Consider the following 24,752-nt stretch of genomic DNA (forward strand, 5'->3'; position numbering starts at 1 on the left):
ACGTTATTCAGTCCTTGTAGAATTTTATTGCAGTTAAGTACAATCGTAAATAAAAACAGAGTGAGAATCAATAGGAAGACCCTACAAATACATCCATACAAACTCGGCTGTTTGTGTGCGAGCAGGATTCTACATGTATAGTACGTGTATTTATGTATATACTGTACTGTACTTGTCATTAGTATTCCATTGGAGTTCACACTGACGGATTGTATTGGTTATCTATGCTATCCTCTGTGTTTTTTTTCTCTAAAATCCATAGAGAGCTCTGCTTTATATTTTCTTCGTTCCAAGATGTGTATTTGTTTAATTTTAGACAAATGAGAAATGTATGCACGGACGTAAAAATGCTACTGTGTACTGTGTATTTGAAATTCAGAACTTTTTCTTGCGTTTTCTTTAATAATATCTTTATGGTTCATCCAGGTCCGTGTTGAGAGAGAGAGAGAGTGAGAGAGTAAAATATGTTTATATAGAGTATAGAAAACTATAAATTAAGCTAATCAAACATCTCGACAACTGTCTAAAAAACAACAACTACAACCCTGATTGGCTTATCGCACTGTCAATCGGTACTTTATCCTCAGCCTTCCCATGCAGTAGGAATGATAATTCCAGGAACAGGGAGTTGCCTTTAGGAAGTACTTTCACTTTCACTTTTTTACTTTATTTTAACCGATCCTATTTATAGGTGGAAAAACTCTAATTCCAGTTATAACAATGATTATGAAATACCTATTAATCACCATAATTGCTTTCTCCAATGCCAAAGCAGGTAAGTACAATTTTCGATGGTTTTATATCAGATACTTTTTATCCAGTTCTTCCTGTGATACACACAAAGTAACCGCAAACACGTTTATTAATGCGTTCTTAAATTAATAAGGTGTTATCGTAAGTAGCAAAATATATATAAAAAGGAAAACGGTATTTCTGTAAATATGCTGGAAGCCCTGATATATCCAACATCTAGTTTATTACTAGTTATGAGTATTACCTTCGGGTTGTGTATGACCTTAAGGTTCAGGTCTTGAAAAAAAACACACATGCACATATATAATTGGTTGCTGTTTAAATTTTAATTTAACTCAGATTAAATATATTTTGTTGAATACATTGTTATCTGCATGTAATAATAATACATTTAATACATTTCTTGAGAAAAAGCTTAAGGTCAAAATTGGCGGGGTCTTTTTTTCTGGCACAAGGCAGGGGCCCAGGCCAAGGCTTCACCTGAAAGTTGTGAAATGATGTAAACCACCTTTGCCTGATCCTTAGGAAAATAAGACGGTTGGGCAGCAAAAATTATTTGGCGTTGTGTCAAAACTCTTGCACCCCTGTGGATCAACTGAATAAAGTTGAGGGGGCCGAAGATGTGAATCTTGTTACTATAATGCAGTGTTGGCATCAGGAGAGGAAGTAAGAGGGGATGTAGGGTCCTTATTCCCTGTAGGAAGAGCCAACTCAGTCTGAAGGCCAGGAAGACTGTTGACAAAAATTAACATCTATTGCCAGTCTCCTGGTGTCTGCCAAACCTCCTGCAGGCTCCATAGTGTGTTGATCGTGCACCTGAAGCGCCACCTCATGCTGTGCCGGGAGCTGGGATAGCTCACTGGCCTCCACTGAGCTCTCCTTCTTTGGCCCTGTCATTCTGTAATGATGCAGCAAGGTGAAAAAAGCGTAGTCTGACTAAGAGCTCACAAGCAGGTCACACCACAACGGGGAACACCACAACAAAAGGGAAAAAGGAAGCCAAAAAGAAAAACAAGACACAAAAGTAACCCAATACTCACGGCTGCAGAGCGGTAGTTGTAAAGAACAAAGAAAGTGCTGAATATAATTAAGTAAGCGCAAAACTATGGAGGAAAAAAGAAAGCTGGAGTAAGGAAGCTATGAAGTAAGTCTCAGTCTACCCGAGCGTATTCTAACAACGCTGGGAGGTCTGCTGTGTCGCGTGTGTATGCAGGACCGATCACCTGTGCTTCCTTGGGGATGACAGTAAGTTTATCTGGTCTTCCAGTTATAACACAACAAAATGTGGCAAAATACAGTACATTCTACACCGAATATATCACATGTTATTTTCAAATATAATTTTATTGTAGAAGCTAGAATTTCCTATTTAAGAACATGGTGGGGAAGAAAAAAAACATCTTATTTCCCAAATCACTGATTTAATGTTGATGCTCATAAAATGACAACACTCCCCAGATTTCTCAACAAGAACATGTAAAACTTCCTACAACATGGGACCAGTCTTTCTTTGCAGTTGTTTTAATGCTTTCCTTGGATGTGAGGATTGCTTGTTGAGTGATGACTGTGAGGCAGCCTCAAATCAAATCCAGGGTCCAACCACACACTTCATTTGCTTTTGTTATATACTGTACAGGTATCTAATATACATTGTTACGCAACAGGGTTCAGGTGGGCGCCCTTGCCGCATTAGGTCGGCCCCGCACCGTCGGGGGCTCGAACCCGAGACTCCCGCGTCACTCAACAGGGACCCAGCCCGGTGGGCTGTAGAGAGATCTCTCTTTAGCTCACCGGGCTGGGTCCCTGTTGAGTGACGCGGGAGTCCCGGGTTCAAGCCCCCGACGGTGCGGGGCCGACCTAATGCGGCAAGGGTGCCCACCTCAACCCCGTTGCTTTACATTGGTGTCAGAAGCGGGGTGGGATAGCCCTTCGCCGGGGACGGCGAGTTAAGCGGGGGAGAGTGTAACGCTTACGGCCGACAGGTACTGTGTAAGAGCCGGCTTACCAGAGCTGGTGACGTCACCGCTCTTCCCTGTGATAGCAGGACTACAGCTACTGGGCTGTAGAGAGATCTCTCTTTAGCTCACCGGGCTGGGTCCCTGTTGAGTGACGCGGGAGTCCCGGGTTCGAGCCCCCGACGGTGCGGGGCCGACCTAATGCGGCAAGGGCGCCCACCTGAACCCCGTTGCGTTACAATATATATATTATATGCATATGAGAAATACTATAAACAGTATGAAAAATATTTGGATTATTTTCATAACACCAAAATAGGATGAAAGTTAATTAGGTAGATTATATAAAGGAGGAATAGTTTGTGGGAAAATACATTGACTAAGGATCCTGCTTTGAACGAACATAGAAAGCAAATAATTTACATTCTACTTACATTCTTTGTCTGTAAGTCTTAAGAATGTATTAAGGTTTTAATCCTTTAAATGTACCATAAATCCTTTTCAAAATGTTATCTCTATTATCCAAGAGTTACATAACGTAAGACATTATTCTTGGACATACATTGCTTCAGTATGAAATATTGTACATCTGTTATGCTGCAGCCCCTGAGATCTCAAGACATCCAGTCATCTAGTCATGGAGTCAATCTATTCATAGTCAGAACAGTCTTAAGATTATTTGTTAGACCAGGGAACAGATAAAGCAGTTGGCAGCAAAGAGAGTTCTGACTATTCAATTCTCACCTGGTAAGTAACTTGTCATTGGTTAGAAGTGAGAAGCACAGTTTGCTTTTTCATCATAAGGTTTACAGACAAGGCAAAAGCAGGGTCTGGTCCAAGGGTGAAGGAGTTGTTTTAACACCATGGTTCGTCCAGCTTTTGCCCTGGTTTTCTGATTCCTAAATTAATTCTTTTATTCCAGGAATGGCAAATAATGTATGAGGACCCTACTAACAGGGAGTTAATGTCTGGGCCCTCCAATGCCATTCATTCATTTTCTAACCTCTTCTTCCAGTTCAGAGTGGTGGGGGAGTTGAAATTATGTGGCCACAATGTGGCCAGCATTATATCTGGTGAAAGAAGAGCACTGCTTTATCACTCACAAAATACCATCTCCACTTTGAAGCATGGTAGCATAATATTGTGGGGTTACTTTTCATCGGGAGGGACTGGTAGGCTTGTCAAAATGGAGGGCAGATTGGATGGAGCAAAATATAGGCAAATCCTTGAGTAAATCTTGGATCAGTCTGCAAAAGATCTGAAACTGGGATGGAGATTTATATTTTAACAAGACAATGACCCCAGACACAAAGTCAAAGCAACCCTTGAGTAGTTTTAACAAAAGAAATTGGAATTCCTTGAGTGCCCCAGTCATTATGTTTTGTTGTACAAAAAAATTGTAATACTGTACATTGAAATGTGGTAGAGGTCCAAGGGAGGTCAATACTTTCTACACTTTTTACACCCACTTTCAACACCAATTTTTAATTGGTGATATGTAAGAGTACAACATTTTTTACCAGTTTACAATAATTTGCTCATTGTATTTTTTTCTTTATCTTGCTAGAGATAACATTTGGTTTATTAAATGGAATAATAGAATTGACTGCAGAAAACCAAATGTTTGATGAAATCCTTTGGAAATACCAAGATGATAAGATTGTAGAGTATGAAAAAAATGGAAAAGAACCAAGATACTATGGGGAATACGCAGAGAGGACGAGTCTGTACCAGGAAAATGGAACGCTCATAATCATGAAACTCAGATATCAGGACAGTGGACGCTACAAGGCAGAATTGCTGACAGGTGCCAAGCTAGATGAGCTTATATATAATGTGCAAGTTATAGGTAAGTAAATGTTTTTGTAATAAAATATTTTTACAAGTTACCAAAGCAAAATTTACAGTACCAGTACAGTACCTATTCTTCCAATGTATTAATTGACATAATGAACTTAAGGCATTTTATATGTTGATTTTCTATCTTGACATACCACAGTATTATTTGTTTACTGATTGTCATCCAGCCATACTAAAACTCCCACATTGTTTGCTTATTTTTACATTCAAAACCATCCATCCTTTCATTTTCAATCTGCTCAATCCTGTTGTGATAGAACTAGGACCAGGCAACTTTGTTCCTACATATGAAATTATAGCTTCTCCTAGGAGATTCCAAAACATTACCAGCCTGGTTGAGAGATATAGTCCCTCCAGAATGGCCAAGGACGGCCTTAATATTCCTGCCCAGTGGGACATGTCCAATAGTAACTCCAAACAAAGCCTTGCAGTGGACATCCTTGTAAGATGAGCAAACCAACTCTGCTGGCTTTTGTTGATCTAGTGAAGAAGTAATTCTTCTCCAAAACTCTCCTGGATAGCCAGGTTTCTCATCTGAATGGTCTCCTTCCAGTTTAGTTCACTTTCACTTTCCTGTTTCATAATGGAAATCATATCTAACTAGTATTTAAAGGACCGTATTTATTTTATCCATCTTACCTATTGAAATTTTAATATGGTTTATTGAGATGTTTAAGTTTGATTTTTTACATAAAATATCAATTTCCTAAACAACTTTCCATTGCAGTGACAGAAAACACCCATCTTTATGATCTAGTTAGAATTAAAAGTTATTGTAATAAAAAAACTGCTGTATGCTAAATAATAGTGGTTCCCATCCCAGGTCCTTGGGGACAACTACTGCATGTCTGAGGGATTTTGTTCCACCTGAGTTCTAAACCACATGCCATCTTGACACCTTTAACTGATCTATTTCAAACTGTGGTTTACTGCTGCAAGACCAATGTACGATGAACAGATAGGTGGGAATGATAATATGACATGCAATCCCACAAGATAGGTAGTTTTTACTTCTGTCAAAAGGTGGCTACCTTTCTACAAACAAGGATAAACTCAGACAAGCTTGATTAGGTCTGAGGAACAAACAAAAGTAATGGTATTTATTTCTATTGGTGGCAAAGAAAACGTATTTAAAAACATTTTTTCCGATGTTGGCATTTAATGCATTTCCGGTGGAATTATTGGTATGCTAGTTGAAGAAGGTTGTTTATCAAAAACAGCCTGGGTTGTTTGTGTCCCTGAATCATCTATAGGAACATACTTATAACAAGCCACACACTACAAAACCTTGACCACATTGTTTAAACATTCACTGTCTATGTATAAAAGGTTTTCTCACAACTTTAAATAGATGTGGGAATTCTTGACATTTTGTCTCACGGCAGGTAAACATATTTCCAAATTTCCAGTGCTTCCTTGACTATAATGCATCTGTACATAATATCTTTGTTAGATACTGTAAATAAGTAAATCAACTTAAACTGATTTAACTATTAAATATACTCAAAATATACTACTATATAAATTACTATATAAATGTGAATCACAAAATATTTTTTTAAATATGTATAAAATACTTTAATGATATACTGGTTGTGCCAAAAGATGAAGCTGGTCTCATGACTATCTTGATCAAGTTATTTCATTCAATATTCTTCAGTAAGATACCAAGATGTACTGTATAAATGCATATCACTTTAGATAAAAAAATAATTTTGGCTTTTAATGCATCTAAGCTAAAATTTAAAATGCTCTATACTTATTGCAATACCAACTTTTTAGAATATACCTTTGTAGAAGTCCAATTGGTTAACTTTTAGGTAACACCTGCCTGAAGATAGCTCTGAAACTCAAAAATTACTAATATTGCTTCCAATAAATTTGATTAAACATTTTAAGAGCTGAAAGAAAAAAAATGCCCCAGATAAATCATCAACTAGCCTGAAACTCATCTGAAGGAAAAAAATAGAAGACAGCTGTCCTCCAGGACCAGGACAGCAAACCACTAAAAATGACATCTGTATCCTTCAGCAGCACACCAGAAGAAATTTAAAGCTTATTTTATAGTTTATATGGATGTTTATAGTTCATACATCAGAACTTAATATTCTGATATACTCTGCAACAGGCTATGCTGAAGCTCAGTGCTTAGATTTTTATTACATTAAATCATATTATTTTTTTATTTTTAGTTGCTTGTATATAAACATAGATATTCTCTGTGCTCACACTGTGAGAATTGACCACTCTGTAGCAAATTAATTATATTGGGAGACTGACTACAAAGAAAATTGAGCCTGTAATTAGAATTAATATATATCTCCTGCAGAGATATGGTATTTCATGATGTGTTCCTTTCCTTTAGGGCCTGTAACACAAGCAAGTGTAACTTGTAATGCCAGTGATACCACTGCAATTCTTCAATGTACTGGAGAAACAAGCCCTTTCACTGAATACAGATGGGAAGGATCTAAAATTCAGCTGCTGTCTCCAAGAACGCTGTTGATCAACACTGAGGACTGCCAGGACACAGAGTACATTTGCATTGTCAGTAATCCTTTGAGTGAGAAGAGAAGTGAGCCATTTCCTGCCAAAAAGTGCTTCAAACAATGCTCATCTAGTAAGTATATTTTATGTAAAATGGTAATTAAAATGATGCAAGAAAGTTTCAAATAATAAGTAAGGCAACAAGACCTCTCACAAAAGTTGCTTGGTAACTTTTTGAATATTATTGAATATTGAATAACATAAATTTAAATAATTAAATAACAGTGTTGAATATTTCATCATGAGCCCACACAAATGTTGGAATTTCATATATTGCCGGTAGAATTATTGGTGTGTTTCTAGTTGAAGGAGGTTATTTATTGAAAATAGCCAGGGTTTTTGTTGTGTCCTTGAATCATTTATTGTATCATACTAATATCAAGCCACACACGACAAAGCCTTATCTGCAATAGTGTATGCAATTACAGTGGGGAATTAAACCACACTTCTTGCAGCTCATTTCTCTTTGGTACATTCAGTTAGCACCTGTGCTGTAAAATATACTGATTGAAAAAAGAAACGCAGCATTTTCTAGAATGAGACTACTATAGTTATAACTTATGTACTTTCACAAAAAGTTGTCAATTTGTTTTATGACCAGCAATACCGCTTTTGCAGTGAGGCATGCAACTTGCCAATTACACGAAAGTTTGTTAGGTGCACTTTTACCCAAAGAGGTCCAGGTGGAACAATGCCTGATCAGGTCACCTTTAAAAAGGCCTTAATGCAAAGCTTAGGTCACTGCAAGAAAAAGGCCACACTTAGTCAGTTTTCTGTGCATTCCATAATGCCTCGAATGTCACCAGAAGCAAGGGAGAGGGCCATTGGCATTCTGCAGGCAGGCGTGTCATGTGCCAGCATTGCCAGTCACTATGGAGTAAGACATTCCACTGTGTCCTGACTGCAGAGCAGGTTTCAGCAGACCGGCAAGACAGATGACTGTTCAAGGTCCAGTCGCCCTTGAGTGACCACACCAGAGCAGGACCATCACATCAAACTGGTCCATCTGAGCAGTTGTTTCAGATCTGCCATCCATACTGCAGACACAGTGCCTGCATCAGTGACAGGACAGTCAGGCTCCATGCTGCTGGCCTTAGAGCAAGGCGACCTGTCAGAGGCCCTCTGCTCACACCTCCTAGATGTCACACCTGACTGGCTTGAGCCAGGCAGACGCTGTGATGGACTCGTCAGCAGTGGCATCAGGTCCTCTTCATGGATGAGTGACTCTTCAGACTGTTCCATGCAGACGGGAGGGCCAGAGTGTGGAGGAGGAGTTGTTGCGTTTCTTTTTTCCATCAGTATATAACAGCCACTAAAAATATAATGTAGCAGGTAATATTGGTTCCAATACTAATTCTTATGTCTCTCAGAATAATCAATCTGAAGCTAAGTTTTCATTCCTGGACTTTGACATGTTTCTAGTACATTTGATTTGTTGGTATAACAAATGAAAAGTGACGTGTGCCATGGCCTTATTATTGTAACTAGGTATTAACGAATCATTGGAGCTCTTGTTTCCTTAATTATTGAGCAAGAGTAATGTAAATAATAAATGTGGGAATTCTTGACATTTTGTCTTACTGCAGGTGAACACATTTTCAAATTTCCAGTGCTTCTTTAAATATAAACTAAAGCCTTTTTCAGCTTGAAGTGATTTAACTATTGAAATATTCAAAAGCTTAAACAGTATGAAAATCTGAATCATAAAATATGTTTTTTTAAATCTTTAATGATTTAAGTTGTAGATTGTAAGAGATCAATTTGTTCTCATGACTAGATCAAAGTAAGTGTTTCAGTAAAATACCCAGATGTACAAATGCAAGTCTGTTTAGATAAAAAGTAATATTTTTCGTTTTCAATACATCTAAGTCATAATTTTATTGCAATGTGACCTTTTGGAACATACTGTACCTTTAGTCCAAAGCTGAAGCCAAATTCATTTTTTGTGCTGCTGTAAAAATTATGTGAGCACATTATATTCATTATTAAAGCAAACACTGAATGCAGTGACATGGGTTTTTCTTGGTATAATATAGAATCTACAGCCTTAAATGACTGGATAAATCAACGGTTTTAAACAAGCAAATCAAAAACATCTTAAAAGTCAATTTGTCTAGCTTGATTTAGTCTGGAAAACAAATGTGAAGATATATATTTATATTTATATATGTGGCAAAAATAGCTCATGTAAAATCTTTTATTTTCAGATGCTGCAATGATTACCGGTGGAATTGTTGGCATGCTTCTAATTTCTTTAGTTTTTGGGATATTTGGTTTCTTATTATGTAAGATACTTAAAAAAGGTAAGCTAACTTCTTTGTATTTTGGCATGTAGTACCTTCCAGACGTATATTTGCTTTGCAGTCAATAATGTATTTGTGATCATGAGATTAATATCAATGCAAACAGTACAACATAAAGTGTTTTGTTTTTGAACAATTCCAAGTATATATTATATTGTACATGAACAAAAACATATTTTGTGTTTAATTCAGTGATTTCAAGTGACATAAATTTTAGGACACATTTACTTTAATGAGATTTCATAGAAGTAAAAATCAGTATTTGTTGGCTTATCCCTTTGACAAAATAGCTGCATGAAGTCTGTGACCCTTTGAGCTCCAAAAAACTTTTTGCCTAACCATCTGAAATTTGGTTATGACATTTGAAGTCTAAACTAATATCCCATTTGGCAACAAAATCAGACAATTAACATGAACAAGTTTTACAAGTTCTGTTAGACCTTCCCTGACAAATTCAGCCTACTCAATCTTACCTACTGTGCTTTATTACCCTAAATTACAATTACCCACAGTTATGTCAAATGCCCTCTCGTAATTTATAGAACAAAAAATAACACAGAAAACCTTATATGCTGTATTTTAAAAAGCCTAACAAAAACAACTAAAATTTACCATATTAGGAGCAAAACAAAACTGAATTCTCAATTAAAGTTATTCACTACTGCCTTCAAACTCTACACCTAAAAACAGAGGACTAAGTCAAGCTACTGTACACCCAAGCTCCTATTCAGAAATATCCCTCCAAGAACTTAAGTCAAGGTGAGATAAATTGATAGGATGATAATTCTATTAATTCTACCAGGGTACTTTATTATGAAGGAGTACTTTTGCTCCTTCATAATAAAGCGGTTTAATTGAGTTAAGAAGCAGAACTTTATTTATCATATTTATTATAGAGCTTTATCAGTCACATTATTTTTTCATGACAATTAATGTTACAATGTAATGCAAATATAATTTGAGATCATAACGAAAATTCCTGTTTAGAATTCCCTGTCCCAATACTTTGGATGGCAGTGTATACAAAAAACAAAAAGAAATCATCTGACTGGATATTCATCATCATTATTTGGAATTGTCCCTTCTTTTTGCAGGAATCATTATTGATTAGGAAAAACAGTTAAAAGAGAAACTTCTCTTAGAAAAAGAATATATACCAGGTACTTAAGTAAAATTCCATGAACAGCAGCTAGAATAAAGATTAACACAAATTTATTTTTTGTTTTTATTACATGTAATGTAGTAAATATAATGGAGATCTATCTTTTTAAATTAACTCTGTCCACATACATTCTCAGAGAAAAAGCTGGTTTACATTACTGTATGTATTGCATTCTATGTAACATATTTTGTTCGGTAATTAATGATACTTTTATTTTCATTAGTTAAGGTGTGATCTTCATCTGGGTTTGCATAAAGTTAAACAGAAGGGCTATGCACTTGTATAATACTTGTATAACTATAATTAATTAAACAATTATAGTTTATGTTGTTTAATTCTTTATAGGGTTTGACAATGTTGGAGGGAGAAACATGTTCAGTCTCAGCATGTACTAAGTGAAGAAGAGAGGAAAATTGGTTCCTTTATAAAGAATATAGCTCATTTCGCTACCCTCATGTCTAGCTGAAAAAAAGTTTTTATAGGAATGAATCAGTAAGTTATCCAAATAATAGTTTTTCATCTATTATACCAATGTCTTACATTAAATGAAATGAAGAAAGGGTAGTGCTAGGTTGATTTTTAAAAATGTTGTAATTTTTCTATAAAGAAGAATTTGGCTACAAGTACAATGTGAACCAGTCCCTGACCTGCAATGATGGTTGAAGGTGTAGCAGACTTAACATGATGAAGTGCAATAGATTGAGTGATTTGTTGAGCTGAGGCTGATTACAAATACAGTACACTGAAGGGTGCCAACACAACAAAATATATCTGGAACCCCAGGCCAGATCCTTCTGGCTATCCCCAAAAAAGAAACCCCATAGCATCATCAAGCCCATGTCAGTAATTTACATTTATTTGTTGAGTCCTGTAACAGTGTGCATCTCCTCACAAACCCTACCTCTGTGTCTTAACCAAAGGTGGAACTTAGTGCATTTAAGTTAATTCCTATTAACACCACTATTAGTTAGCTCCATTAGATTGTATAAGAAAGGGCCTTGCCCATCTTCCCAGAATACTCTCAACCTTTTGACACCTGAATAGCAGATATGTGGTTTTTAATATATAGGAAATAAAAGAGTATATTATTATACAAATCCCATTCAGACTTTCTGTCATTCCATACTGTGATTTTGCAATGCAGAGTAATATGACTGTTTTCCAACAAGAACAAAATACTGTATGTTTTCCCATTCTTTCATTCAGGACGCCCCAGATATCAGAATGTCTTAACGAGAGAAACAACTGAGATACTAAATAATCTGGAAGAGAGTACAATCATCATACAGGGAGACCAGGAAGAGAAGACAGTGGAGAATGTACATTATGAGAAAGGTAACAGAGTAGGTGTGCAGTAGGTCTGCTTTGCCATTGCAGAGATAGTAAATAATATCAAAACACAATACGATTCTAAGGATACAAAATCATTCTAGTCTCCAAAGTAAAGCAGTGCTTTCAAAAAGAAACATTAAAGGCTGATGATTTGTTTTTGAAGTTATAATGACTATAAGCACTCTCAAAGGCCGACCTTAAATCATAAAGAAAAACAAAAAATATGATTATTCATTTCAATTCAATTTATTTTTATATAACAAGGTTGCCCCAAGGCACTTAATAATGCAAGTAACCTTACATTTTATAACAGAAAAGACCAGAAGATAACAGAGGAGAGGAACCAAAAACTCCTTAGTGAGGAGAAAAAAAAACTCTAGGGGTCAAAGGTCAACTGGCTTCCCAACCCCTTTGGGCATTCTAACATTATATAATTTTAAAAAAGGAAATAAATATGTATGTCAGTACTCCACGTAGATCTCTGTAGACCAGCAAAATCCTCCTAAACGATAGCTATGTCCACGATGTCCTTCTTGGATCCATGGCAGTGATGCAGCAACTCAGACATGTGGGGAGGAGAATAGGATGGTTTGGTCAGAACAGATGTATCTATCTGGTGGGCCAACATAGAGACACACAATGGTATGTACAGTAGCACTAGCAGCCATGGTTGCAGCAGGCTATAATGTAAGGTGTGAGTAGGCTAGGCTGAAGTAATAGGTCTTCAGTCTGGATTTGAATACTGAAATTGACTCGGCATCCCGAATATGGGGTGGGAGACTGTTCCATAAGCTAGGGGCCCTGTAACAAAAGGCTTTACCGCCAACTGTTTTGTTTTATAATGCCAGGAATATGAAGAAAACCTGCATTCTGCAACTTGGGTGGGATACATTATAAGTTCCATTAGATAGACAGGTGCCTGACCTATGAGAGCCTTGTAAGTAACTAGAAGGATTTTGAAGTCCGCCCTGTAGGTGACAGGAAGCCAATGAAGAGAGCTAAGTATGGGGGTTATATGGTCGTACTTTCTGCTCCTAGTAACAATTCTAGCTGCTGAATTTTGAATTCGCTGTAAGGTGTTGAAAGAGTGGTGGGTGCTCCCTGATAGTTGGGCATTGCAGTAGTCTAACCTGCTGTATACAAGAGCATGTATTGATTTCTCTGTGTCTTGAATGGAGAGAAACTCCCTTAGTTTTGCAATATTTCTTAACTGTAGGAAGCATGTTTTCGATACTGTTTTAACATGTGAGTTAAATGAGAGTCTAATATGACGCATAGGTTACGTGCTGAGCTCTGAGCTCTGAGTAAATGCTCTGAGTTAAGTGCTGAAGTTATAGTAGTCCTATCAGTATTGTTTCCTCCAAACAACAGAACCTCAGTTAACCTCAGTTAAGTTACAAAAAGTTTTTACACATCCAAGTCTTTACTTCATTCATGCAATTAACTAAAGTGATAATAGAAGAGTTGTCGTTTGGTGTAAACGAAATGTATATTTGCGTGTCATCGGCATATGAATTAACGTTAATATTATGTTTTCGTATTGAACTGGTGACATTGATGAAGCAGTACAATTATTAGATATTTGAACATAATGAAAATGATTACTTAAATATGAAGTAAATCACTTAAGGATTGTTCCAGATAAGCCAACCTCAAACTCAAGCCTGTGTAACAAAACAGAGTGGCCAACCGTGTCAATGGCAGCACTAAGATCTAGAAGCACAAGCACTGTTGCATTCCCCGCGTCAGTAGCTAACAGAATATCATTTACGACTCTTGTTAATTCAGTTTCAGTGCTGTGGCCTGGGAGGAAACCAGACTGAAATTTCTCAAGTATATTATTTGAATCCAGATACGATTGCAGCTGAACCACAACTATTCTCTCAAGAATTTTAGATAGAAATGGGACGTTTGAGATAGGCCTGTAGTTGTTAAGAACCTGTGGATCCAAATTTGACTTCTTAAGGAGCGGTCTAACAACTGCTACCTTAAATTGGTCAGGTACAACGCCTGATGCAAGGGACGTGTTCATTATACTAATTATACTGTAGGTCCTGCCAGTACTTCGAGGGAATCTTTGACTAGCTGAGTGGAGATGGGATCTAGCGGACAGGTGGTTGACTTTGTCTTAATAACTAATTTTTTGAGTTAATTAAGTAATTGAAAAACACTAAAGAGGTGCTCATATTGTGTTTGTACCAGATTTATTTGCGGCTTATTTGATTGTGTTTGAAGTCTGATGGTGTTAATTTTATCGTTAAAGAAGTTCATGAAATCGTCACTACTAAAGTTAGATGGTGCTATAGAATCTGTCTTATTTGTTAGATTAGCTATCGTCTTAAATAGATTGCGCTGGGTTATTTTTATTGATATCTATAAGTTCAGAGTAGTAAGCTGAATGAGCTCTATATAGGGCTTTCTTATATTGTTGCAGGCTATCAGTCCATGCCGACTTGAATACTTGCAAACCAGTAGACCTCCATTTGTGCGCTGGTTTGCGGCACTTCTGTTTAAGGGATCGTGTGAGATCATTATACTATGGAGAGTGTCTAGTGGTTTTGACTACTTTAGTCTTTAACGAGGCAATTTCATCAAGGGCCTGTATGACCACTGTATTATAATTATGTGTGATTTCGTGAACATTCTTACTGGAGATGAAGCTAGCATTGTTCATTGTTTTCATGAAATTTAATAGTTTTCTCCTTGGCAGCTATCAAGGGCAGTCGAATCTCAAAAGTAATTATGGAGTGGTCAGAAAAAGAGTTATTGATGGGATGGACTAGTACATGATCAATATCAGCTCTGTGAGTGATAATTAAGTCTAGTGTATGATTGTATATAATAATAATAATAGCTACACTTACTGTATATAGTGCTTTTCTGGACAATCCACTCAAAGCGCTTTACAGGTAATGGGGACTCCCCCCCCACCACCATCAATGTGCAGCATCCACCTGGATGATGCGACGGCAGCCATAGTGCGCCAGAACGCTCACCCCACATCAGCTATCAGTGGGGAGAAGAGCAGAGTAATGAAGCCAATTCATAAATGGGGATTATTAGGAGGCCATGATTGGTAAGGGCCAATGGGAAATTTGGCCAGGACACCAGGGTTACACCCCTACTCTTTTTGAGAAACGCCCTGGGATTTTTAATGACCACAGAGAGTCAGGACCTCGGTTTTACATCTCATCCCAAGGATGGCGCCTGTTTTACAGTATAGTGTCCCCATCACTATACTGGGGCATTAGGACCCACATGGACCACAGGGTGAGCACCCCCTGCTGGCCCCACTAACACCTCTTCCAGCAGCAACCTTAGTTTTTCCCAGGAGGTCTCCCATCCAGGTACTGACCAGGCTCACAGCTGCTTAATTTCAGTAGGTTGCCAGTTGTGAGTTGTGAGTTGCAGAGTGATATGGCTGCTGGTCCTGTTATATGTAACATGTGTGTTGGTCCTGTTATTTGCTGACTACAACCTACAGAGTCAAGGAGACACAAGAAATTTTTACTGAAGATGTCTGTCTATATACATACATATGTATGTAAAAGTCACCTAATATTACAACTTTGTCTAAGTTAATAACTAAATCAGAGAGCAGTTCACCAAATACGGCAATAAACAATGCATATGGTCTGTACACTAAAAGAATGTATGTAGTTAATTCAGATGCTATTTTAAGGAGCATGGCTTCAAATGTGTGAAAGTCATTAATAGTTTTTAATTCAATTCTCAGAGACTCACTGAAGATGACTGCTAGGTCACCTCCACGCCCTGACCAACGAGCTTTCTGTAAAACAGTATAGGCATTAGGTGAGGCTTCAACTAAAGGAATAGTGTCAGTGGGCCTAAGCCAGGTTTCTGTTAGTAGGCACAGGTCTGAGTTGGTCTCAAGCACCATATCATTAACCAAAACTGATTTGTTGCCTAGTAATCAAACATTTAATAGTGAGCATTTTATGGTTGTTTCATGTTTTAACTGATTTAGGTTTACCAGAGGAATGGAGATTAAATTGTCAACACTAGAGCCCCTAAAGGAATGTCTGAATTCTAATTTAGATCTAGTGATAGTTGCAATACTCTGTCTATTCACACTCATATCTGGTTCTGAATAGTAATGTGATTGATGGGATGCCGTGTGGTAGAGAAACTGGGTTGGTACAGGAGGTGAACTAGAGGTGGGAGTACAGACAGCACACGATTTAAGATCACATGGCTGAGGCCTGGGTGGTGCTCTTAGTAGTCAAGCAAGCAACGTCAATGCTGTATTTTGGGATAGAATTAATTATCCCTTCTGGTTAAGGTGGAGACCATCCCGTTTATAAAAGCCAGGTCGTTCCCAAAAAATGTCCCAATTATTAATAAAGGTTATTCTATTGGATGCACACCAAGTCTCTAACCAGCGATTTAGAGAGTATAGCCTACTATAGGGTACGTCCCCTCTGTATAGGATCGGTAAGGGACCAGATACAATTAAATTCCGACATTTTCTTTGTGCTCTTTTGCGCATAGAAATGAAGTTGCTCTTTAACACCTCGGATTGTTGGTACTTTATATCATTAGTTCCAGTGTGAACAACTGAGGTGGAGACCTCATTGCTGGAAAATTTGTATATTTTCGCCTCAATGTCAGAAACTCTGGCCCCAGGGAAGCATTTTACAGAGACCACTGTTTTGTGATGGTTAGGAATTCTAACATTCCAGATTCCAGGATTATCACCCTGGGTTCTTGAAAAAAGAATGCAGTCATTAACAAATGAACAAGTGTTTCTTTCCTGCATTTCCTTTCAGTAGCTGTACCTCAGCTGTACCTCAAACTGCTGTATAGTATCTACCACTCTGTTCATCCTCTCCTACAGTGGGTATAGAAAGTCACCACCCCTTTTCAAATTTTGTACCTTTTGTTGTATGACACTCTGAAAATAAAAACAAATTAAATTAGGCGTATTACATTTTTATTTACACACAGTAACCCACATTAGCCAAGTGAAAATAAAATTCTAAAACATTCTGAAAATTAATTAATATTACAACAGTGAAATACCTTTTTGGGTAAGTGAACACCCCCCTTACAATTGCATTGGTGAACTTGCTCAGGTATAACCAATCACCCTACAGATCACACAACAAACTTATTGGCTCCCACCTGTCACCACTTGTGGTGATTTTGATTATTTCAGAATAAAAAGCAGCTGCTTCGAGAGGATTCCACTGCTTGGAAATGCATTTCAAAGCAAAGAATCCACTATTGTCAGGAAGCGTTCTTTCCGGACCGTATGCAGACGACACAATCCGGGGTAGAGTGAGGAAACACGGGGAAAAAGGTATGCAGGAGTCAGGAATGAAAACAGGGGGACGTGTCCATGGTGTGCTGGTGTTCAGGGGAGGTGTGGCCGAGGCAAACAATCCAGAAGAAAGTCCAAGGGGGAATCCAAGCGGAGGCAAAAGTCCAAAACCGGGTGGTCCATCCCAGACAAACAAGATTTAAAAACAAGAAGCGGGTCAGATCCGGCATGGGAACGGGAACTAAAACCTTAATGGGACCAGGCGCTTCCAGGTCCCGGACTTGCCTGGTACGGAAACCAATGCAGAGCCCGGAATAGCGTCAGCATCTGGCTTTTAAGGGGGAACTGAAAAGGGGGCTGGAACGGGGAGCAGGTGCGGGAGATGAGTAAAAAACAAGGAAGGGCTGGAGCTCCCTTAAGAGGAGGGGCTTACGATTGTGACACCTATGGGCAAAAAGGTGCTTTCAAAAGAACTTTGAGATAAAGTTGAAGAAAGGCACAAGTCAGGAGATGGGTATAAAAATATTTCAAAGGCTTTAAGTATCCCAAGGAGCACAGTCAAGACCAAGATCATTAAGAAATGGAAGGCGTACGGCAACACCCAGACCATGCATAGATAAGGCCGTTCCTCCAAACTGGATGATCGAGCAAGAAGGAGACCGATCAGAGAGGCTACCAAGAGGCCGATAGCAACTTTAAACGAGCTGCAGGCCTTTATGGCAAAGACTGGTCATTATGTGCATGTGAATACAATATCAAAAGCGCTCCACAAATCTGGCCTGCATGGGATAGTGGCAAGAAAAAAGCCACTCCTTAAATAAAGCTACATCAAGTCTCGTTTATGTTTTGCTAAAAAGCCCCTTAAAGATTCTGTGACCATGTGGCAAAAGGTGCTGTGGTCAGATGAGACCAAAATTGAACTTGTTCGCCAGAATGCAAAATGGTACGTCAGGCGAAAAGCCAATATATCTTTCCATCCAAAGAACGCCATTCCAACAGTAAAGCACGGTGGTGGCAGCATCCTGTTATTGGGTTGTTTCTCTTCAGCTGGGTCAGGATAGAAGGGAAGATGGATGGTGCAAAATACAGAAAAATTCTTGAATAAAACCTGCAGCCCTCAGCCAGGAAGTGAAAGTGGGAAGATCATTCACCTTTCAACATGATAGTGACCCAAAGCACACTGCCAAAGCAACCGTACAGTGGCTGAAGGACAGGAAGGTGAATGTCCTTAAGTGGCCTAGTCAGAACCCCGACCTAAATCCCATCGAAAATCTTTGGAATGACTTGAAGAGGGCAGTCCATCAGAGGTCACCACACAGTTTGAATGAGCTTGAACAATTCTGTAAGGAATGGGCATATATTCCTCCTTCTAGGTACGCAAAGTTGGTAGAGATGTATCTAAACAGACTCTAGGCTGTAATTCAAGCAAGAGATGCTTCTACCAAGTATTAACTCAGGGAGGTGTTCTTTTATCCAACCCAGTTATTTTATTTTTTTTTCAGAAATTTTGCTTTCTTTTTTCACGTGGATGTTGCAAGGTAGAATTTGTAAATAAAACTGGAAAAGTCTGATTTTATTTGTCTTCTTTTTGGGCTTTAGGGCAACAAAAGGTGAACATTTTGAAAGGGGGTGGTGACTTTCTATACCCACTGTATATACTGTAAATGTGCTTATTTTGTATTCCATCATTAGTTTTGGTTTAAAAAATAAATTCATATACTGTACAGTATTAAGGAAATGTCTGTAGGCATAGTGACAAGCCAACGGGATGGGAATTAAATGCTTAATCTCTCCATTTGAGTGTACACCACAGATTATTGCAGAGTTTTGCAATCTGGACATGATCTGAAATGACTGTTAAAGGTGATGTAGTAATAACATGATGAAGTGGAAAAACAAGATATTATTTTGAACTGATGCAAGCAGATTATACAGTGAACACTGCTATACTTCTTTGACACAAGAGGGGTAAGAAACTGAATGAGAGTCCTCTGCAAATTACTCAGGAATCACTGGAGAAATAATTTTGGCTGTCTCTGGAAATAGAAATCCCCATGCAGTCACCAAGCCTATTATGTCTAACTACACAACATGAGAAAGGTAACATGAAGGTGTATAGTAGGTCTGCTTTGCCTCTGCAGGACTAGGAAATAATATGAAAACACAATGTCCTATTCTAGGCACAAAATATCACTCTTTTGCAAATGCCATGAAGTACCTTAATGAAACATTTTAGGCAGATTTTTTTGTAAGAAATTTAAGCCACATCCTAATAGCTCCTCTGTACACAACTTCCTAAAGACTGCATTGAACCAAGTTTTGCCCATCTGTGTAGACCACTTCCAGTCTCTCTAAACCTAAAAAACAGGCTTACATTTTAAGGAAAGAAAAGAGCATCGTATCATACAAGACCCATTAGCCTTTCAGCTATTTAAGATAAATAATAAATAATTTTTACACTTATAAATGTATAGCACTTTCCTGGAAACTCCACTCAAAGTGCTTTATAGGTAATGGGAACTCCACCATCACCAATGTCTAACACCCACCTACTGTAGGTAATGTGACAGCAGCGAAAGCGCACCAGTATTCTCACCATACAGTATATCAGCTATTAGTGGGGAGGAGAGCAGAGTGATGAAACCACTTCATAGATGGGGATTATTAGGAATAATCAAGACAGATTGGTAAAGTCAAGACAGAAGTTTGGTCAGGACACCCCTACTCTTTTCAAGAAACACCCTGGGATTTTTAATGACAACAAAGAGTCAAAACCTCACTTTTATGTCTCATCCGAAGGACATCCCCATCACATTAGGACCCACACAGACCAAAAAGTGTGCACTCCCTACTGGCCCCACTAACAGCTCTTCCAGATAGTCATTGTTATTTTGTAATGAAGATTAATTGAACTTTAGATTTAGATCATATACAGTAATTGTTCAACAACAGCAGTTGTCCCTTACAAAGGTTGTGCAGTATCTACATGTACTGTACATATGTGTACATCATTCTCTTTCCTTATTGTTTACAGGGCTTTAGACAGGAGATACATTCTAGTAAAAATTACAAAACTGAAAAAAATCACATTTTCAACAGTTTGTAATTTGTTGAAGAATTTACTGTATGTTGTCTCATTGTGCAATCCAGGACATGTTTTAAAGAAAGCCAAGTTTTTTGACAAATGGAGTCAGGATGACGCAAAGACAAAAATAAATGAAGCACAAGAGGATCTGGAGGAGGCAGATACAGACACAGGGGGATCTGCAAACATAACACAGAAAGACCAGGAGGAGAGGACACAAGTGAGACAGGATGAAAAGGATGAGAAGACAGAACTGACACAGGGAGACATGGAGGAGAAGACAGCAGAGAATACACAACACGGGAAAGGTAACATGAAGGTGTACAGTACAGTAGGTCCGCTTTGCCTCTTCAGGACTAGGAATTGATATGAAAACACAATTTTCTATTCTAGACACAAAATATTACTGTAGTTGCTAATGCCATGAAGTACCTTAATGAAAGAAACATTTAGTGCAGATTTTTTTGTAAGGAATTTAAGCCACATCCTAATAGCTTCTCTGTACATGACTTCTTTAAGACTGCATTACACTAAGTTTTGCCCTTCTGTGTAGACCACTTCCAGTCTCTCTAAACCTGAAGAGGAGGTGTCTGACTTGCATTTTAAGGAAAGAAAAGAACATCAAAATCCAACAAGACCAATCAACCTTTCAACCTTTTAAAACAGTCACTATCATTTTGCAATGAAGAGTAATTGAACGTTAGCGTTAGATCACATGATTGTTAAACAAGAGCAGTAGTCCCTCACAAAGGTTGTACATACTGTATGTGTACAGTATATTGCTCTCTTTCCTTATTGTTAACAATGCCTTAGACAGGAGACACATTCTAGTAAAAATGAAGAAACTGGAAAAATTCACATTTTCAACAGTTTGTAATTTGTTGAAGAATTTACTGTATGTTGTCTCATTGTGCAATCCAGGACATGTTTTAAAAAAAGCAAAGTCTTTTGACAAACGGAATCAGGATGACGCAAAGCCAAAAATAAATGAAGCACAAGAGGATCTGGAGGAGGCAGATACAGACACAGGGGGATCTGCAAACATAACACAGAAAGACCAGGAGGAGAGGATACAAGTGACACAGGACGAAAAGGATGAGAAGACAGAACTGACACAGGGAGACATGGAGGAGAAGACAGCAGAGAATACACAACATGGGAAAGGTAACATGAAGGTGTACAGTACAGTAGGTCCGCTTTGCCTCTTCAGGACTAGGGAATTATATGAAAACACAATTTTCTATTCTAGGCACAAAATATTACTGTAGTTGCTAATGCCTTGAAGTACCTTAATGAAAGAAACATTTAGTGCAGATTTTTTTATAAGGAATTTAAGCCACATCCTAATAGCTCCTCTGTACATGACTTCTTTAAGACTGCATTACATTAAGTTTTGCCCTTCTGTGTAGACCACTTCCAGTCTCTCTAATCCTGAAGAGGAGGTGTCTGACTTGCATTTAAAGGAAAGAAAAGAGCATCAAAATCCAACAAGACCCATCAACCTTTCAGTCTTTTAAAACAGTCACTATCAAATCAAATAAAATCAAAGTTTATTTATCAAATGCACAACAATACAGCGTGCAGCAGTAGCTGCTGGCAATGAAATGTCTTTTCTGCAAGCTCACAAAAATCACAAGAATCACAAAAACACCAAAAATCACAAAATTGAGGTTATGAAAATAATTTTACGATGAAGAGTAATTGAACGTTAGCGTTAGATCGCATGATTGTTAAACAAGAGCAGTTGTCCCTTACAAAGGTTGTACATAGGTGTACAGTATATTGTTCTCTTTCCTTATTGTTCACAGGGTTTTAGACAGAAGACACATTCTAGTAAAAATGAAGAAACTGGAAAAATTTACATTTTCAACAGTTTCGAATTTACTGTATGTTGTCTCATTGTGCAATCCAGGACATGTTTTAAAGAAAGCCAAGTTTTTTGACAAATGGAGTCAGGATGACGCAAAGACAAAAATAAATGAAGCACAAGAGGATCTGGAGGAGGCAGATACAGACACAGGGGGATCTGCAAACATAACACAGAAAGACCAGGAGGAGAGGACACAAGTGAGACAGGACGAAAAGGATGAGAAGACAGAACTGACACAGGGAGACATGGAGGAGAAGACAGCAGAGAATACACAACATGGGAAAGGTAACATGAAGGTGTACAGTACAGTAGGTCCGCTTTGCCTCTTCAGGACTAGGAATTGATATGAAAACACAATTTTCTATTCTAGGCACAAAATATTACTGTAGTTGCTAATGCCATGAAGTACCTTAATGAAAGAAACATTTAGTGCAGATTTTTTTGTAAGGAATTTAAGCCACATCCTAATAGCTTCTCTGTACATGACTTCTTTAAGACTGCATTACACTAAGTTTTGCCCTTCTGTGTAGACCACTTCCAGTCTCTCTAAACCTGAAGAGGAGGTGTCTGACTTGCATTTTAAGGAAAGAAAAGAACATCAAAATCCAACAAGACCAATCAACCTTTCAACCTTTTAAAACAGTCACTATCATTTTGCAATGAAGAGTAATTGAACGTTAGCGTTAGATCACATGATTGTTAAACAAGAGTTTAACAACTTTGTAAGTTGTCCCTTACAAAGGTTGTACATACTGTATGTTTACAGTATATTGTTCTCTTTCCTTATTGTTTACAGGGTTTTAGACAGGAGACGCATTCTAGTAAAAATGAAGAAACTGGAAAAATTCACATTTTCAACAGTTTCGAATTTACTGTATGTTGTCTCATTGTGCAATCCAGGACATGTTTTAAAGAAAGCCGAGTTTTTAGACAAATGGAATCAGGATGACTCAAAGACAAAAATAAATGAAGCACAAGAGGATCTGGAGGAGGCAGATACAGACACAGGGGGATCTGCAAACATAACACAGAAAGACCAGGAGGAGAGGACACAAGTGAGACAGGACGAAAAGGATGAGAAGACAGAACTGACACAGGGAGACATAGAGGAGAAAACAGAGGAAAATGCACAATAGGCGAAAGGTAATGTGAATTTGTAGATCTGCTTTGCCAATACAAAACCAGTAAACATTATCAAAACACAAGGTTGTTTTGCAGAATATCACTCTAGTCTCAAAAGCAATTTCCACTTGAAATAATGAACATTTTAGGCACAGAATTTTTGTTTTGGTAACTATAACAACTTTATAACTCTTATTACTCTCAGACCAATTTTAAGTCAGAAAGAAAAGTAATAAATTCTTATCACAACCTTGGGTACCTGAAAAAGGACTTAAAGGTCAGTTCATGCCTTCCTGCTTAGTATTTGTACTGCAGAACTCCAATTGGAACGTGCAATTTCAACCACTATGCTCCCCCCTTCTATACAGGCTGAGTAATGTCATACACAATCACCAGTTTTTGTCAAGAAAAATAAATGCAGTAGTTCTGAAAATTATAAAAGTAATAGCAACAGTCCAGTTCCATTTGAAAGTCATAGGCTGTCCACTTGAAAGTACTGTATAACTCCATTGTTCTACAATTGCATCATGAAAGCACAAGCCATTTAGATCAATCAAAGTGAATCAGGTCCTAACTTGCATTGAATGTTAACTATAACGCAGACCAAAAATTATAATGTGCAAAAGCTGGGGAAATTAGTTGAGGAGACGCAGGTCAATATGTGAGTGATTTGCTTCTTTGACAAAAGGAAAAAGAACTGAAAATTAACCCTTTGCCAATCAATGAGAAACTACCAGGCACTTCCTTGTTGCTGTCCTGAGGAAAAAAAAAGTATTCTCCTGGCGTCACCAAGATCTTGTCTTAGTTTCTTCAGTCCTCTAACAAATAAAAAATTAAAATTCTGAACTTGAAAAGCTTCAGATTTATGTGACCAGCTGACACGGGTCGAAAATAAAGTGAAGAGTGTCACCCTTATTTGACTTAAAGAAATAAACTGAATAATAGTTCTCATTATTATGCTAACAAGTTCTTAGATTGTTATTCCAACATTGTTGCAATGCTAACATTTGCTATTGTCTTAAATACACCAGCAAAACTTCAAAAACAAAAGAGCACCTATGGAAAAAATGCCATTGACAAGCTCTTTAAAGCTCCTAAAATCAAAAATGGGAGAATTTAGAGAGATATGGGATTCATTTCTAAATTTTCTAGAGAATCATAGGGATAACATCTTAAGAGAAGGGGAGTAAAGGCTTAAATTAGGGAAACTACTTTATGAAAGGTAATACATTTAAGCCTTGTATACAACATGTACATGTATCTATGTTAAAAAACTAACACCTATGTGACTTATGTTTTTAATCACTGTCATTGTACGGTATAAACTATTTGTAAATATGCAAACTGTCTGGATGTTTTATCATATTCTTCCTTTTTATTGTTGTTTTCTTTTTTGTTGTTGTTGTTTGTACATAGTTCATATTTTATCATTTCAGATTTAATTTGGAAAAACCAATAAAGATATTGTTTAAAAAAAAA

At 37.7% G+C, this 24,752-nt stretch overlaps 1 protein-coding gene across 2 annotated transcripts; it reads left to right on the forward strand.

Annotated features, from left to right (window-relative positions):
- The first annotated feature begins 636 nt into the window (after positions 1-636).
- Positions 637-24,752, forward strand: LOC148839489 (uncharacterized). 2 transcript variants are annotated; one of them, XM_088909621.1, is made up of 9 exons: positions 637-775; positions 4,276-4,557; positions 6,934-7,188; positions 9,323-9,418; positions 11,787-11,915; positions 20,347-20,589; positions 21,203-21,445; positions 22,194-22,436; positions 22,948-24,752. In XM_088909621.1, the coding sequence occupies exons 1-9, from the start codon at positions 721-723 to the stop codon at positions 22,953-22,955; spliced, it is 1,554 nt and encodes a 517-aa protein (XP_088765747.1). In that variant the 5' UTR covers positions 637-720; the 3' UTR covers positions 22,956-24,752. The 2 variants fall into 2 exon arrangements, with proteins under 2 accessions (XP_088765747.1, XP_088765746.1); XM_088909620.1 differs by having other exon boundaries at positions 23,052-23,416.

Source organism: Atractosteus spatula, chromosome 2, assembly GCF_055471065.1.
Source record: "Atractosteus spatula isolate fAtrSpa1 chromosome 2, fAtrSpa1.hap1, whole genome shotgun sequence".
NCBI lineage: Eukaryota > Metazoa > Chordata > Actinopteri > Semionotiformes > Lepisosteidae > Atractosteus > Atractosteus spatula.

Coding starts and splice junctions, on each gene's coding strand:
- LOC148839489 (XM_088909620.1), top strand. CDS start 721: ATGATTATGAAATACCTATTAATCACCATAATTGCTTTCTCCAATGCC. Junction 9,419..11,786: donor ATGTAAGATACTTAAAAAAG/GTAAGCTAACTT, acceptor TCTTTCATTCAG/GACGCCCCAGATATCAGAAT. Junction 22,437..23,051: donor GAATACACAACATGGGAAAG/GTAACATGAAGG, acceptor TGTGCAATCCAG/GACATGTTTTAAAGAAAGCC.